The sequence below is a fragment of the Lissotriton vulgaris genome, chromosome 12, assembly GCF_964263255.1.
Source record: "Lissotriton vulgaris chromosome 12, aLisVul1.2, whole genome shotgun sequence".
Classification (NCBI taxonomy): Eukaryota; Metazoa; Chordata; class Amphibia; order Caudata; family Salamandridae; genus Lissotriton; species Lissotriton vulgaris.
Genome location: NC_141700.1, coordinates 261,009,538 through 261,024,238, shown reverse-complemented (window position 1 = coordinate 261,024,238; position 14,701 = coordinate 261,009,538). Strand labels below are relative to the sequence as shown.

Genomic DNA, 14,701 nt, shown 5'->3' with positions numbered 1-14,701 from the left:
GGGACCAGGTTTCGATTCTCGCCTCGGCAGGATTGGGCTTAAATTCCTCTGACCGTATATTCTCGCCTCAGTGCCGAATCTAAGCATGGGCCCCACGCTGCAACTCTGGGCAATAGCTTGCTTAGTCTCCACAACGGCCCCCGATGCACAAGGGATGCCTGGTTTCACCATGAGATGCCCAGGAGTGGACACCTCACAAGGAAAAGCCAGGAGGGGTTCCCTTGTGGTAGGAGTACAAGCGCCGGGATGCTTACGGGTTACTGTTCGCGCTATACAAATACAACACATTTACACACATTTACATTTACAGTCTACCCGGTGATTTGTTGGGAAATCAGAATCTATCGGTGGGATGTGTCCTCCAGGGCAGGGAGCAGTGTTTCCGTAGCGGAGTTGAAAGACCGGCGGCAAGACATGGAGCTCCAGTTGGAGGTGGCTAAACTCAATTCAGATGTGGAAAAACAAAAACTGGAGATAGAGAAAGAGAAGATGTTCTTGGAAAAGGACAGCTTGGCTATGTTGGAGAAAAAAAGCTTTTGGCTCAGGAGCTGAGCTTAAAGGAGCTGGATTTGAAGGACAAATCCAGAATAGATGGCAACAGGATATCTTCAATGCAGTATGACTGAAATGTACATATATCTAAGAGTGTGGTGAATGAGTATGTGAAGGGAGATGATATAGATCAGTGGTTTCAGGATATGAGACAGCTTTACACATGCACATGGTCACTGGTAAAGATTGGGCGCAGGCTTGTTTAAGCATTTCGCAGTGGAGGGGAGAAACACCTTTTTTCAACTAGGGTCAACAGACCAGATGAGGCACGCTGACATGAAGGCAGCCTTGATCAAGAGATATGGTATTATCCCATATGCATACAGACAAACGTTTAGGGGGAGCACTAAACTTGAATCCCAGACATGGCTTAAGTGTGTTGATTTCTTTTGCAGATCACTGGATGGTTGGGTGAAGGGCAATGAGGTAACAGACTATCAGGAGCTGTACAATCTGATTGAATGGGAGCACTTGTCTAGCCTTTGTTTTCCAGAGCTGTACCAGCACCTGATTAACAGTAAGCTTACTGACCTCAGGAAGCCTGCTAAGGAGGCGGACCACTGGCTCAGCACTAGGGTCCACAAGATGTTGTATGTGGGTGACTCAGCCAAAGGTGGGAGGGTCACCAACATAGGGATGGGGTACAACATTAATAAGAGTAAGGAGTTCCCTAAAGGGACCCAAACTAGTTCCCAGGGTAAGGATTCCCAACCTCCTTTAGAAAAAAGAGTTGGTTCCCTTCAGGAAAACCTGAAGGAAAGGGAAAGCTGAAGTGGTTTGCATGTAATCAGGAAGGGCACTTCAAGGGGGATCCCAAGTGGCCCAACCAGCCATAGCCCCCCACTGGTGGGCAGACAATGGTGATGGCTAGTGTAGTTCTTGGGGAGGAGTTGGTCCCAGTTAGTGGTGGAGAGCAAGCTGAGATGGCCTAATTCTCCATGGGTGGCCGTCAGATGGCAGAGAGAACCCCCATGCCTGACAACACTAAGAAGTATAGGCAGTGGGTGCTCATTAATGGTAGGAGGGCGGAGGCTCTAAGAAACACAGGAGCCAGTATGACAACAGTCCTGTGTCATCTGACACAGGGATCCTCCCTCAGCCCGTATGCCAGCCAGTATGACAACAGTCCTGTGTCATCTGACACACGGATCCTCCCTCAGCCCGACGCTGTTCAATATCTACATGGCACTACTTGCCCACGTCGCACGACAACACAGCCTCAATATCATCTCCTATGCTGACGACACCCAGCTGATCTTATCCCTCACCGAAGACCCCCCACACCGCCAAAGCCAACCTCCACAGAGGAATGAAGGCCGTCGCTGAATGGATGAAGGACAGCAGGCTGAAGCTGAACTCAGACAAGACGGAGATTCTCATACTCGGCCCCACCCCATCAGCCTGAGACTACTCCTGGTGGCCTACATCGCTAGGAACAGCCCCAGAACCCACCGACCACGCTCGCAACCTGGGGGTCATCCTCGACTCCGCCCTCTCCATGACCAAACAAGTTAACGCTGTCTCCGCATCCTGCTTCACCACCCTCTGAATGCTCCTCAGGATCTTCAAATGGATCCCCTCCGACACTAGAAAAACCGTCACCCAGGCCCTCGTCACCAGCAGACTGGACTACGGGAACGCCCTCTACACAGGAACAACAACCAAGCTCCTGAGACGGCTGCAACGCATCCAGAACGCCTCAGCATGACTGATCCTCGACGTGCCCCGACGCAGCCACATCACACCCCACCTGAGAGGCCTGAAGTGGCTCCCCGTCAACAAGAGGATCACCTTCAAACTCCTCATCCACGCACACAAAGCCCTACACAACACCGGACCAGCCTACCTCAACGACCGACTCAGCTTCTACACCCCCACCCGCAGCCTCCGCTCTGCCAACCTCGCCCTTGCCACAGTTCCACGCATCCGAAAAACCACAGCCGGCGGCTGATCCTTCTCCCACCTCGCCGCCGAGACCTGGAACACCCTCCCCACCGACATACGGCAGACCCGGGACCTAACGGCTTTCAGAAAAGTCCTCCAGACCTGGCTCTTCGATCAGTAGCAGCCCCCCCCCCAGCGCCTTGAGACCCGCACAGGTATGTAGAGCGCTTTACAAATGTAGTGATTGATTGATGTCTGAAGAGCAGGTAGTCAGTCCCTAATGTGATCCACCAAGTAGTTGATGTAGATAATAGTGAGCACCAATGTGTGGTGGGTCAGGTCCCCTATGAATGGGGTGAGGAGGGGCTCAGGTTCCTTGAGGGTAGCTGTGAGTCCATCCCTGCCTGTTAATTGTCTGTTGGGCAGCAACCTGGAACATACCGCATAGAAGGGGGTGGCGCTCAGGTCGCACTTGATGTTGGGATTGCCGGAATGGGTGTGCCTGACCACACTGTCCATGGCAACCAGAAAGGGGGATTAGAAGGATATGGAGCCTGAAGCAGTGGCCCAGGTGACTGCCCGGAAGAGGAGGGAAAATGGGTGTGGGAAACCTACTCACAAAATTCACCCAGGGTATGTGAGGAGGCTGAACCTGAGGGGACACCCGGGAACCTACAGGGGAAGATGTGTCTGAACTGGGGGACCTGCCTCAGCTGACCCATTGGCAGCAGGACGGAGGTCCCATCAGGGAAATATTCTGCATGGCGCAGAAAGTGTGCCCCTCTTTTGTGGGCCTTTGGAAAGAAGCCAAGGACCAGACAGTTGGGAGCACCTCGGGATCTCACCTGCTGTATTGGAAGAATGATCTCCTGTTTAGGGAGGCTAGGGTTACTAAACCTGGGCCGCCCATGTGCTGGTGGTGCTCCGGTGCTCCAGTGCTTCAGAGCCTTCCTACTGGGTTTGGCTCATGATGAGCCTCTTGCAGGTCATTTGAGGCAGGGCAATGCCTTTTACAGGATTGTGACCCACTTCTATTGGCCCCAAATGAGGAAGGATTCAGATGCATTCTGTAGGTCCTGCCCTACCTGCCAGGTGATTGGCAAGTCTGAGGGGAGATGTAAGGCTCCCCTACAACCCTTTCCTGTCGTGAGCACCCGTTTTGAGTGGGTGGGAATTGACATTGTGGGGTCTCTGGATCCCAGGAGAGCCATGGGCAACAGGTTTATCCTGGTCTTGGTGGACCACGCCAGCTGGTATCCCGAACCTATCCCTCTGAGGATGGTGATGGCACCCACTGTGGGCAGGGCCTTGATTAGGATCTTTACCCCCGTGGGTTTCTCTAAGGAGGTGGTATCTGACTGTGATACCAACTTCATGTCCTTGTAAATGAAGGCCATGTGGAAGGCATGTTGTGTAACATATAAGACACCCCCCCCTTTAACACCCCGAAAGCAATGGGTTGGTTGAACGGTTCAACCGTACCCTGACAGGCATGATTATGGGTCTCTCAGACTCCGTGAAGCATAAGTGGGACATTCTCTTGCTTTGCCTCTTATTTGCCTACAGAGAGGTACCACAGTAGGGGGTTGGTTTCAGCCCTTTAGAACTTCTATATGGGTCCCCTGGGGGAGTGCCTCTCAGTTAAGTAAAGGAAGGCTGGGAGCACTCTCTTAGAGAGCCACCCCAGCATGTGTTTAGTTACATGCTGGCCTTCCAAAACCAGGCAGTCTGCTTCCTGAATCTTGCCCAGGAGAATCTGGAAGCTAGTCAGGAGGATATGAAATGATGGTATGATCAGAATGCCACTCTGGTTGAGTTTCAGCCTGGTCAGAAGGTGTGAGCGATGGCACCGTAGAATCCCATGCTGTGCAAGACCACTGGTCTGGACCATTTGAGGTGAAAGAGTGCAGGAGTGATGTCATAAAACTGGTGAACAAGCAGACTCTTAGGAACCCTTTGTGGGTCCTACATGTGAACCGCCTCAAATCACATTTTGAAAGGTCTGAATTGGCCATGCACTTGGTCACAGATGATGGGATGGAAGAGGAGGTTGAACCTCTCCCCCACTTCCTGTCACACATAGAGCATGATGGGTCAGTAGAGGGTGTGATCCTCTTCCCTACTCTGATCATAGAACAGCAGAGAGACTGTCGCTGGCTGCTGGGACAGTTTGTCTCTCTGTTCTTACTCAACCCTGGAGTCACCCAGTGATGCACCCACAATGTTGACACTAGGGACAGTCTGCCTGTTAAACACACGCCTTACAGGTTGTCTGACAGAGTGAGGATCAGCATCAAGGAGGAAGTCTCTAAGCTGCTGGAGTTAGGGGTGATTGAGCCCTCCAACACTCTGTGGTCCAGCCCAGTGGTTTTGATCCCCAAGGATGTACCACCCAGTGTCACACCGGAACTGCGGTTCTGTGTTGACTACTGTGGGCTCAATGCCCTCACCAAGACAGACGACCACCCCATTCCCCAAGCTGATGAGTTCATTGATCAGCTTGGAGCTGCCAAGTTCCTCAGCACATTTTGTCTAATGTCTGAGTACTGGCAGATTGCCTTGATGGAGAGGGCACAAGAGCTCAGAGTTCTCAACCCCAGAAAGGCACTATCAGTTCCAGCTCATGCCTTTTAGGTTGAAGAACACCCCTGCCACATTCCAGAGGTTGATCAACCAGGTCCTAGCTGGGCTGGAGAATTTCAGCGCCGCCTACCTTGACGACACTGCAGTCTTCAGCTACGGTTGGGAGGACCATTTGTACCACCTCCGGGATGTGTTGAAGGCCATGCAGACTGCAGGCCTCGCTATCAAGATCAATAAGTACCAGAGAAGGCAGAGGTCTCTGGTGTACTTGGGACACCAGGTAGGGAGTGGCAAGGTACAGCTTCTACAGCCAAAGATTGACACCATTATGGCCTGGGCAATCCCCCAAGACCCAGACCAAAGTGAGAACCTTGTTAGGTCTCACTGGTTATTACAGGTGATTCCTTAAGGGATACGGCACCATTGTTGCCCCCTTGACAGAGCTGACTTCCAAGAAGCAGCTGATCAGATGATCTGGACAGGGGTGTGCCAGACCGCTTTTGATACCCTGAAGGTGACCATGTGCACACCACCCATTCTCCTAGCTCCTGACTTCTCCGAAGAATTTGTGGTGCAGTCTGATGACTCAGAGCATACTGTGGGAGCCGTGCTTTCCCAGCTAAACATAGAGGGCCTCCATCAACCTATAGCCTTCATTAGTAGGAGGGTACGTCTCAGGGAACAGAGGTAGAGCGCAATAGAAAGGGAAGCTTTTGCTGTAGTCTGGGCACTGAAGAAGCTAAGACCCTACTTGTTTGGGACTCACTTCTGGGTTCAGACAGACCACAGGCCCCTCAGATGGTAAATGCAAATGAGGGCTGAGAATCCTAAACTGTTGAGGTGGTCCATCTCTTTCCTCTGCCTGGCCCCTTAATACATGTCTGGGTTAGATGACAGGTGAGCTTTGTGAATTCACTCAAGGCAGTCACACAGAGAGGGAGATAAGGTGTGCCCTGCATATCCTGATGGTCCATCACCAGGCTGATGAGTATTCCTGAGTTAGAGTAGTGGGAAGAGCTCACACTTGCACAAGAATAGGGCTGTGTCTGTCCCAACACAAATAATTCTCAGTCCTCTGTAGTGTGCTTGGAGCCAGGGCCAGGAAAGGCAGGGCTTTGGGCACTACAAAGACCTTTCTTTAAAGTCTTGCAACTTCGTACACTAAAGCGGGCATATACTCGGAACACTTCTGGACTGAGGACATTCTGCCAGGAAAAGAGCTGTTGGGCTTCCAGAAGAAACTGCCACTTTGCTGTTTGCTTTGCTGTGTTTGCCTGCTGCCTTCTGTTTCTGTCCTGGGAGTGAGAGTACTGGACTTTGCTCTCAACATCCTGCTTTTTTAAAGTTTCTACAAAGGGCTTGAGTTGAGCTTGCCTCCTGTTGGAAGTCTCAGGGCCATCAAAGACTTCACCTGTAGCACATGGTCTCATGCGCTGAGAGCCCTAGTGGCCAAGTGGTGCAAGTTCCAGTTCAAGTGGGTCCTTGTAAGTGAGTTTCTGTACTACAAGAAGAAACCTACACTGAGCGACTTCAGAACGGGAGCCTGTCTGCAACTTTGTCGCAGTGCCACAGCCTGCACCAAAGCCATGGTCCCTCTCAATGCAACAACCATGACTTACAACGTAGGCTCAGATGCCTCAGCAGCACCTCCAAAGAACCTCCACTGCGGGCATTCCGAACACCCTGCCACTGATGTCCGTGACGCACCACTCTGACTCTGTTGCCTCAGCTGTGGTCCAGTGGTTTGAACCCGATGCTGCGAAACTGAGACCTCACGACTTTTATCACCAACTTCATCATCAGTACCGCACAGCAGTAAGGAACAGAGGTATCATGCCTGCAACCGATGCATCGTCTCCCCTGTGCCTCGCTTCGTCCCTGGTCATTAGCGGCTCAACAGCCCTACACCGACTCCAGGAACCGCCGCCTCACTTGCTACAGTGACGCCTCCCCTCCTTTGCGCAATGCACCGTTCCTGAACGCCTACGTGCCAACAATCCTGCAAGCAGTAAGAAACCTACACATCACTTTCTTTTCCTACACCTCACCTCGCCTGTGCCTCGCATCATCGTTAGTTTTGACATATCCAGGGTACTTTGCTGGGGACCGCCTGACTCATGTATCTTGCTTTTAGTCCCTAGCGGTCAGACTGAATTTGGCTTGGTCAAGCACAACATGGTAGCCCGAGTCGGAGGTTTTGTTTTCCTTCGAACTAGAACTTTGCATAATATTGAATGCTTCCTAACTTGATTTATGTATGTTGAATTTTTTTGTCATTTGGTCTTGTTCACTCAGGTAAATATTGGCTATTTTTCTAAACTGGTATGGAGTATGTTTGTGGAGTTGTCACTGTGCTACTGTGAGTGTGTGTACAAATACTTTACACATTGCCCCAGGGGATAATTCCGACTGCTCTTGCCAAGCTACCAAGAGAGTGAGCACAGGTTATTCTTAGTGTGCATCTTACTTACCCTGACAAGAGCGAGGGTGCCTTCTAGGACAGGGTGCAAAACACTGCCAACTAGAGACCCTGATTCTAACAGTGTCTAATTGTGTTATTTGTTGATTTAAAAAATAACTGAATCGGTATTATTTATACACAAATGAAATACAACCAATGTGAACAATTCTTTGTTAATAAAATCACACAGATTTAAGATGAGGATGCACTGTCTGTTACTACAACACTCAGGGTTTATTCCAAGTGCAGAGGTATTTTATGTGAGGACTGGAGGTGAAGATTATGCATACTTTGTTCATTTATTTTCCCAGCAGCTTCAATTAAAACTCTGCATTTCCCATTTCACAGAAGGAAAACAGAAATACAATTCAACCAATCACCACTCTGGGTTCTTAGGAAGAGGCTTTGCTCCTTCCTGCTCCTCCTCTTCCTTCACTACTCCAGCAGCAGATACATGTACCCTGTCTCTTTCTCCTCACAAAACTACTTTTATGCCATATTATGGCTGCAGTAAAATATTTTCTTACGTTTTAACTGCTCCTATGCTGTATTCGTCTTATCTTTTCAGGTCAGCGGGCCAAGGCATCACCTCTCCGATTCCCCTGCAGCTGAGGCGCTTGGGCAGGGGCCGCGCTCAGGCACATCGGTCCTCTGACTGACAGGGGGCACTTTAATGTAGAGAGGCCAGCTTCCTCTCCTTTCTTCCTTTCTATATCTTCCTCTTTCCTTTCTTTCTCTTTTGCATTTGCTATTACAATGATACGCTGGATGGCTTCTAATGCCTTTTTTCTTTTGTTTTTCCTTCTCACCGCTCTATTACCATATTTATCATATTTCCCATGTTTTGAATGAAATACTTGCTTCTTGATTTGTTGCTTTACTGCATTATCCTTGATTTCCATCCCTTGTATCATTTGTCACTGTATTTATTTCTTCATAAATCTTTTTAATCCCAATAAACACAAAAAATAGAGGCCAGCATCTCCTGACGAGAGACTCACGCTCTTATCGGCGACCCCGCAACAAGTAAAACACCGGTCCACGTGTCTCGCCACAGTTCCAGGCAGCCTAACGAGTGCAAGAGAAAATCCTGAAAGGCCCCAGCACTCAGGAACCTGGAGCATGACGCCCCTTCATGGTCTGTATGATTCATAACGCCCCACTTCGGCCAGTACTTGTACTAACTCCAAGTGTGGCCCTGTCTCCATCCGATCAATTGTGGTATTGCACATGGTGATGCCCCTCCACTTATAGGGCCTAGTCCACTGAAATTCTATTTAAACCTTCAACTTCAACATGGTGTCACCTATGCGGTTCGATAAACTATTGTTTCTAGTGCTCTGTATATTGGCCAATGGCTTCTAATTAAGCATTTGAGGGCCCACAATATATGAACGGTTTTGGGCAAGTGTGTGGAGGAGGTAGATGTGGTATACGTCCCTTGGTATACGTCCCTTGGGACACTCACCTTGCATAAACTGTGGATGCCTCGGAGCAGAAGGCAGTATTTTTAGCAGCAAATCATAGAATTGGTGAGTGCTCACCCTAAACCCCTCTCCCAGAAAGAAGACGCCCCAAGACTTTCCAGGTCATTCAAACCACCAAGACAACCCAAACCTACTAAGCGCCCTAGAGACTCTCCCTTGGGTGTCGACTTGGACCACCTCAAAAAGGCTTTCTTGGCAAGTGAGTTGCTGCTCGGAGGTAGCGGGTTCTGGACCCACTTTCTGGTAATGCTCTGGAGGTGACCCTTCATCCCCTCAGGATGACCCGGTCTGCTACCTTCTCTTCCTCCAACAGGGACAAGTATCCAGGGAGACCCTGGTACCCAAGTCAGACCCTTCAATCTTGCCCTCTGACCAGAGCAGACAGGCAGACCCAATGCTGGCTGGAATGCTCAATTCCAACGGTATCTACCACCCTAGGTCATCTAAATGGCTCCAGGCAGACAACTTACAGGGCAGGTCGTCTTTGCAAGCCACTTGATGATGTCTGTAATAAGCTATGAGCTGAATGCACCCGCCCTACTCTGGTTGACCCCAAATTGGGGGACCTATCTTCCACTGAGGCAGGACCTGTGGTACTCTGGGCTTTTCTTAGACCGTCTTTATTAAAGATTTTGGGAAGTTTGTCTCCACATTCACATCACTCGATAAAGCCCAAGCTTTGATTAAAAAAATGTACTCTTCTAAGGTTTTCTTCAAACCAGCAGAGGTAGGAGGTACTCGGCCAGCCACTCCTACAATAACGCCTCTCAACAAGGGTAGTATGACAGATGAGGATTTTACCAAGACCAGTCTAAATTTGGGACCTTCTCACTATCCAGAGATGCAGGAAAAGGTTGCATTAACAGGGGCAATTCCATGGGGAGGAGTCCCCACCAAAACATATAAAAATAGGTGATATTTCCGCACACCAAATTTAAATGGGCTAAGGCTGATTATATTCTTTCACAATGGCCCTTTTGGCAGCGGATGGGATTCCACATAGCGTCCTAAGGGTCTCTCATGCTGGACTTACTTCCTCGCCAGTTGATCTTAAATGTGTAGGCTCAACTCGTAAATCAAGAGGTCGCAGCCCTATTAGTGGAAAGAGGCATAGTGGGGTCAACCTTGCACCAAAACGGCTTCCTAAGCAACATCTTCCTTGTGGAGAAAAAAGACAAGAGCTTCGACCCATGATAAACCAGTGGTAGTTCAACGAGTAGTGCATCTTCATTCAAGATGGAGGGCTTATACCTTCTGCGAGACATATCGAGCCTGGCTAGTTTGCCTTGATCTACAGGATGCCTACCTAACAATTCTAATTTTCCTATCACACTGCTGTTTCCTTCAGTTTGTCTGGTGCCACCAAGCCTACGAGTTATCGACATTGCGCTTTGGCCTGTCATCGGCACCTTGGTGCTTTACGAAACAGATGAAACGGGTGATGGGAATCCTCAGAATGCAGGGCATTTGACTCATCGTCTATCTAGACAACATATTTCTGATGGATCAATCTCTAGAAAGGCTGACAGGTCATCTCAGGACAGCCAACTCGCTACTGAAGGATCTGGAGATCATAATCAACTATGTGAAGTGAAAGGTCTCTCCTTCTCAGAGACTCCAGTTCCTAGGATTTTTGATCGACTCGGTCCAGACCTACCTCAGCCTTCCCACTTGCAAGCTGTTCAAAGTCAGACAGGAATTAAGAAGACTTCTGGTCAGACGGAAGTGCTCCGTATGCCAGATAGCAAGCATAGTAGGGCTTCTATCTTCTTCCATACAGGCGATCTTTCCAGGCCCATTCTATTAAAGGGCTCCTCAATGCCTCAAGCATCGCATCTCAGGAAGGTCTCACTTATTCAGAACTAGTACTATTGTCGGTGGAGGCCAAGGAGAAGATCAATTGGTGGTTACCACAAATGGAACGGAAGAGCAATCTTTGGTTCCGAACAGGACATCATCATCAAATCTGACACAAGTAAGTTAGGCTAGGGTGCCAGGTGCAGAGAATCATTTGTAGTAGAAAAATGGTCAGAGCAAGAGAGATGCATGCACATCAATTGTCTGGAAATCTTGGATGGTTCTTTCGCAATCAGATGCTGGGCCAGAGACAGAGCCAAGTGTTGCGTTATCCTTCGCATTGACATAATCTTGGCGGTCAGATATATCAACCACCTTGGCTGTCCAAGGTTCTCACATCAATAACGCAGGACTTTTGGCGGTACTTCCTCACCAACCAAATCTCAATTGTGGTGGAAAACTTCTGGGGCTCTGCCAATTGGGTGGCGGAGTGGAACTTCAGATACCTGAGAGATTTGAGTATTTGGCAAGTGGATCCTCCAACATTTGCCTCCCTGTAACGCCTTTTTGGTCCGTTTTCTGCGGACCTTCTTAACTCCAGACTAGATCACCAAATAACGAAATACTTCGGTTGGAGACTGGATCCAGCAGCAGTGGGCACAGATGTCTTTCTTTGGGATTGGAGTCGGGAACAAGGACACGCCTTTCCCCCTGTTGCAATGATAATGGCGGTCTCTGCACAGGTCAGACGACAGGATGCATATATAGTTCGTATTACCCCGATCTGGAGATTGCAAGCTTGGTTTTGAGTTCTTCTAGCAGTTTCCTGGAATTTTCCAATCCAGCTTACCTGCTATCTTAAAATTCCCAAGAATCCAGAGAGATTTCCTCACGATGGGACAAGACAATGGGTTGTCACTAATAGTAAGTAGGATTACTAGCAAAATCTTTCAGAACAAGCTCAGGACCTTATCCACAGGGTGTGGGCAAAAAGTACTTCTAAAAGATACAGGTCTGCATGGATAAGATGGTTAGGCTGGTGTTGTCGATGACAGTTGGATCCTGTGGCATCAGGCATCATCCACATACTGAATATTCTCAAGAGAACTGGCACAACAAAGTATAGTTTACAGGTCAGTAAATACCTTTAGATTGACGATATAAATTGGTAATCTGGCAGGGGAGGGTCAACCAGTGTGGGTACACCCTCTACTGAATAAACTCCCACAAGATGTTTGTCTCTCTCTCCTCCCAGAACCAAGGCACACTGCTCTGTGGGATGTTATATGTGGCCTTAATCTATTCCTATCTTTACCTCAGAATAAGTAACTAAGTAGAAAGGAGCTATCAGGTAATTTAGCAATGTTGCTGTGCTTGGTGTCTTGCAGATGTGTGTCTGATGTTAGAGCCCTTGATTTGTTGGGCAGGATGTATACCTTGAAGGGGGTTAATTTTTCAGTTTCTAGGTCTACTAAAACCTGTACCAGAGTTATTTCATACCCGGCTTTTCAAGATTCCCCCAGGTCGTGTGTGGTGGATTATCTGAAATGTCATAAGTAAGCCACTGAAAACATTCCGCCAATGGGTGAATGACAATTACTCACTGCACTCAGGAAATCCCTTAAGGAGGTTTCTTTCACAGCCATCGCTAGGTATGTTAAATCATGCAAGAGGCTGGGATTTACACAACCCAGTTTGGAGCTCAATCAACGAGAGGGGCCATTGCTTCCAAAGATGTCTCAGTGGGAGCGAGGCTGGAGAACATTATTAATGCAGCAGATTGGTCCTAGGATTCCACATTTAAAAGGTTTTACTTCAAACCCATTGTGACATTGCCTCATTAGTGGCAATTATGTTTTGAATTTGCATAATTCTTGCTTCCGGTTCTGGCATGTTCCTAGCAAAATGTAAAGGAAAGTTTCAATTTCTCTGAGGCGAGGATTTTCCCACTTACACAAATCTCAGGTTATGTGTCTCCCTCCCAAACGGATTGGGTGTACTCAAACCAGGAGACTTTATCTGCTTAATGGGTTATGCACTACCTTTGATAAATCTTCGTAATGTTTATTTGAAGAGATGGTTTAGGATGACCAGGATTAAAGTAGTTTTAGAATGTTTATTATAAATTTATTCATCGAAAACAGACTGTAGAAAGAGGAGGAACAGGAAGGAGCTATGCCTCTTCATAAGTATCCAGAATGTTAATCAGTTGAACCTCATTGTTTCCCCTCTGCATAATGGGAAATGAAGTGTGTTGTTTTGTCTGAAACTGCTGGAGAAATTAAACAAAGAAAGTATGCATAATCCACTCCTCTGAGTCCTTAATAGAACTGAAACTTTCCTTTACGTATTCTAGGAAATTTCCAAGCAGTTGCATTTTCCTGCTGTCCAGAAGACTGAGTCCTCCTGGGATACGGAGAGCTTCCTTACTATCTTTGGGCAAGGCCATATTTTGGTTCTTATTTGAATGCATATTTCAGTGGTCTTTGATGTGCTTTTGAACGGATGGTGCTTCACCATATGCAGTGCTTGGTAGGTATTGGGGGATCTGCCTGTACCATATCTCCTTTTCCCAGAAGTCAGATTGCAGAGGGCAGTCATGGGCTCCCATACTACCCCCTTGAACCCTTTCACCTGTAAATTTGTGTTGTTGGATAAAGTATTGTGATGCTACTAAGGGACATTTCCAGAAGCATTATATATAGTGAATCCAAGTATACAGCACAGATGTATATATCTTCGGAGACGCTTGTGTTCTCTTCAGTATTGGAAGTCTTTGAGTACTTAGATGGTTGCACTTTCTTATCTAGGCCAAGGACGACCTCTAATCGTTAGTTGGCACATTTTTTATGTTTACATTTATATTGTAGTGACTGCAGAGTGCCCTATAAAATATCTCATACCATTCTCATCTGTCCCTATGTTTGAACATCTCCAGCTTTAAGACACAATATTTCACATGATGCCCAGATATCTTTCTAATTAAAACTGTTACATGTGTTGTCTCACTACCCATCAGATTAATGAAAACCTACCACTCACGCCATGCAAGCAAGTTAGCATTAAAACATAACAAATAACAATGAGTCCTCAAAGAGAGAACTGTGTGCCAACTGGATAGTCTTGCTCTTAAAATCAGAATTTGTTAGACACAAAGAAAATGTAGTGTTTTGAGGGTTATAATTGTTGTGGTACACTGGCAGCAAGCACATGCATTTCTGAGCCTCTGTTCCATGCTCACTCACCTCCACCTTTTTCAGGGCCTCCATATCTGGTCGTGGCATCACTTTGTCCAGACCCTGCATCAGCCAGCTGAGCACGCCTGCCCGAAGCCTGCAGAAACAAGAGCAGCCATGTTACTGGTATTTACCTTCACAGCGCCTTTCATCGATTTGGTTACAGAGCCTTCCATCCTGGAGAGTGTATATTTTTACATGGACCTATTGGTTTTGACTGAATGGTATTAAAAGGGGATTTCCACAGTCTAAAAGATCTTGGCACTGCTCAGAGGAGGTGGTACTTATACAAATAAAACTGTAGCATTGGTAACTGTATAATTCTCAACACTTTTAATGAATGCCCCCTCCCACTTAGGAAGCGGTTACTACTACTTCTCCCTTCCTAATCTTAGCCCTAATGATTTTGTTCCACCCCAGAGAACAGTCTCTGAATAGCTATAAAAACATGAACATTAAACTCCAATCCCTCACAGGAGGAGGGATAACAAGGGCACCCTGTTACACAACGTCCTGCCATGGAGATCCTCACCTCTGGCAGACATCTGGGAAGGGGTTATGGTCCATAGAGGTGCAACATCGCACTCTCAAAGGTAACAGCCATCATTCTAATATGTTCCTTTTCTTTCTTTTTATTTAGAGAGTCCTGTTGCTTGGAACCCATTCTTTACTATCATGGGGATACTGCTGAGCAAACCATC

At 47.8% G+C, this 14,701-nt stretch overlaps 1 protein-coding gene across 1 annotated transcript in view; it reads right to left on the bottom strand.

Annotated features, from left to right (window-relative positions):
- The window catches only part of CNGB1 (cyclic nucleotide gated channel subunit beta 1), a 1,326,699-nt gene that overhangs the window by 1,123,442 nt on the left and 188,556 nt on the right, over positions 1 to 14,701 (bottom strand). The window contains exon 10 of the mRNA XM_086945539.1: positions 14,010 to 14,097. Coding sequence (XP_086801665.1) covers positions 14,010 to 14,097 — 88 coding nt within the window. The remainder of the gene's footprint in view (positions 1 to 14,009; positions 14,098 to 14,701) is intronic.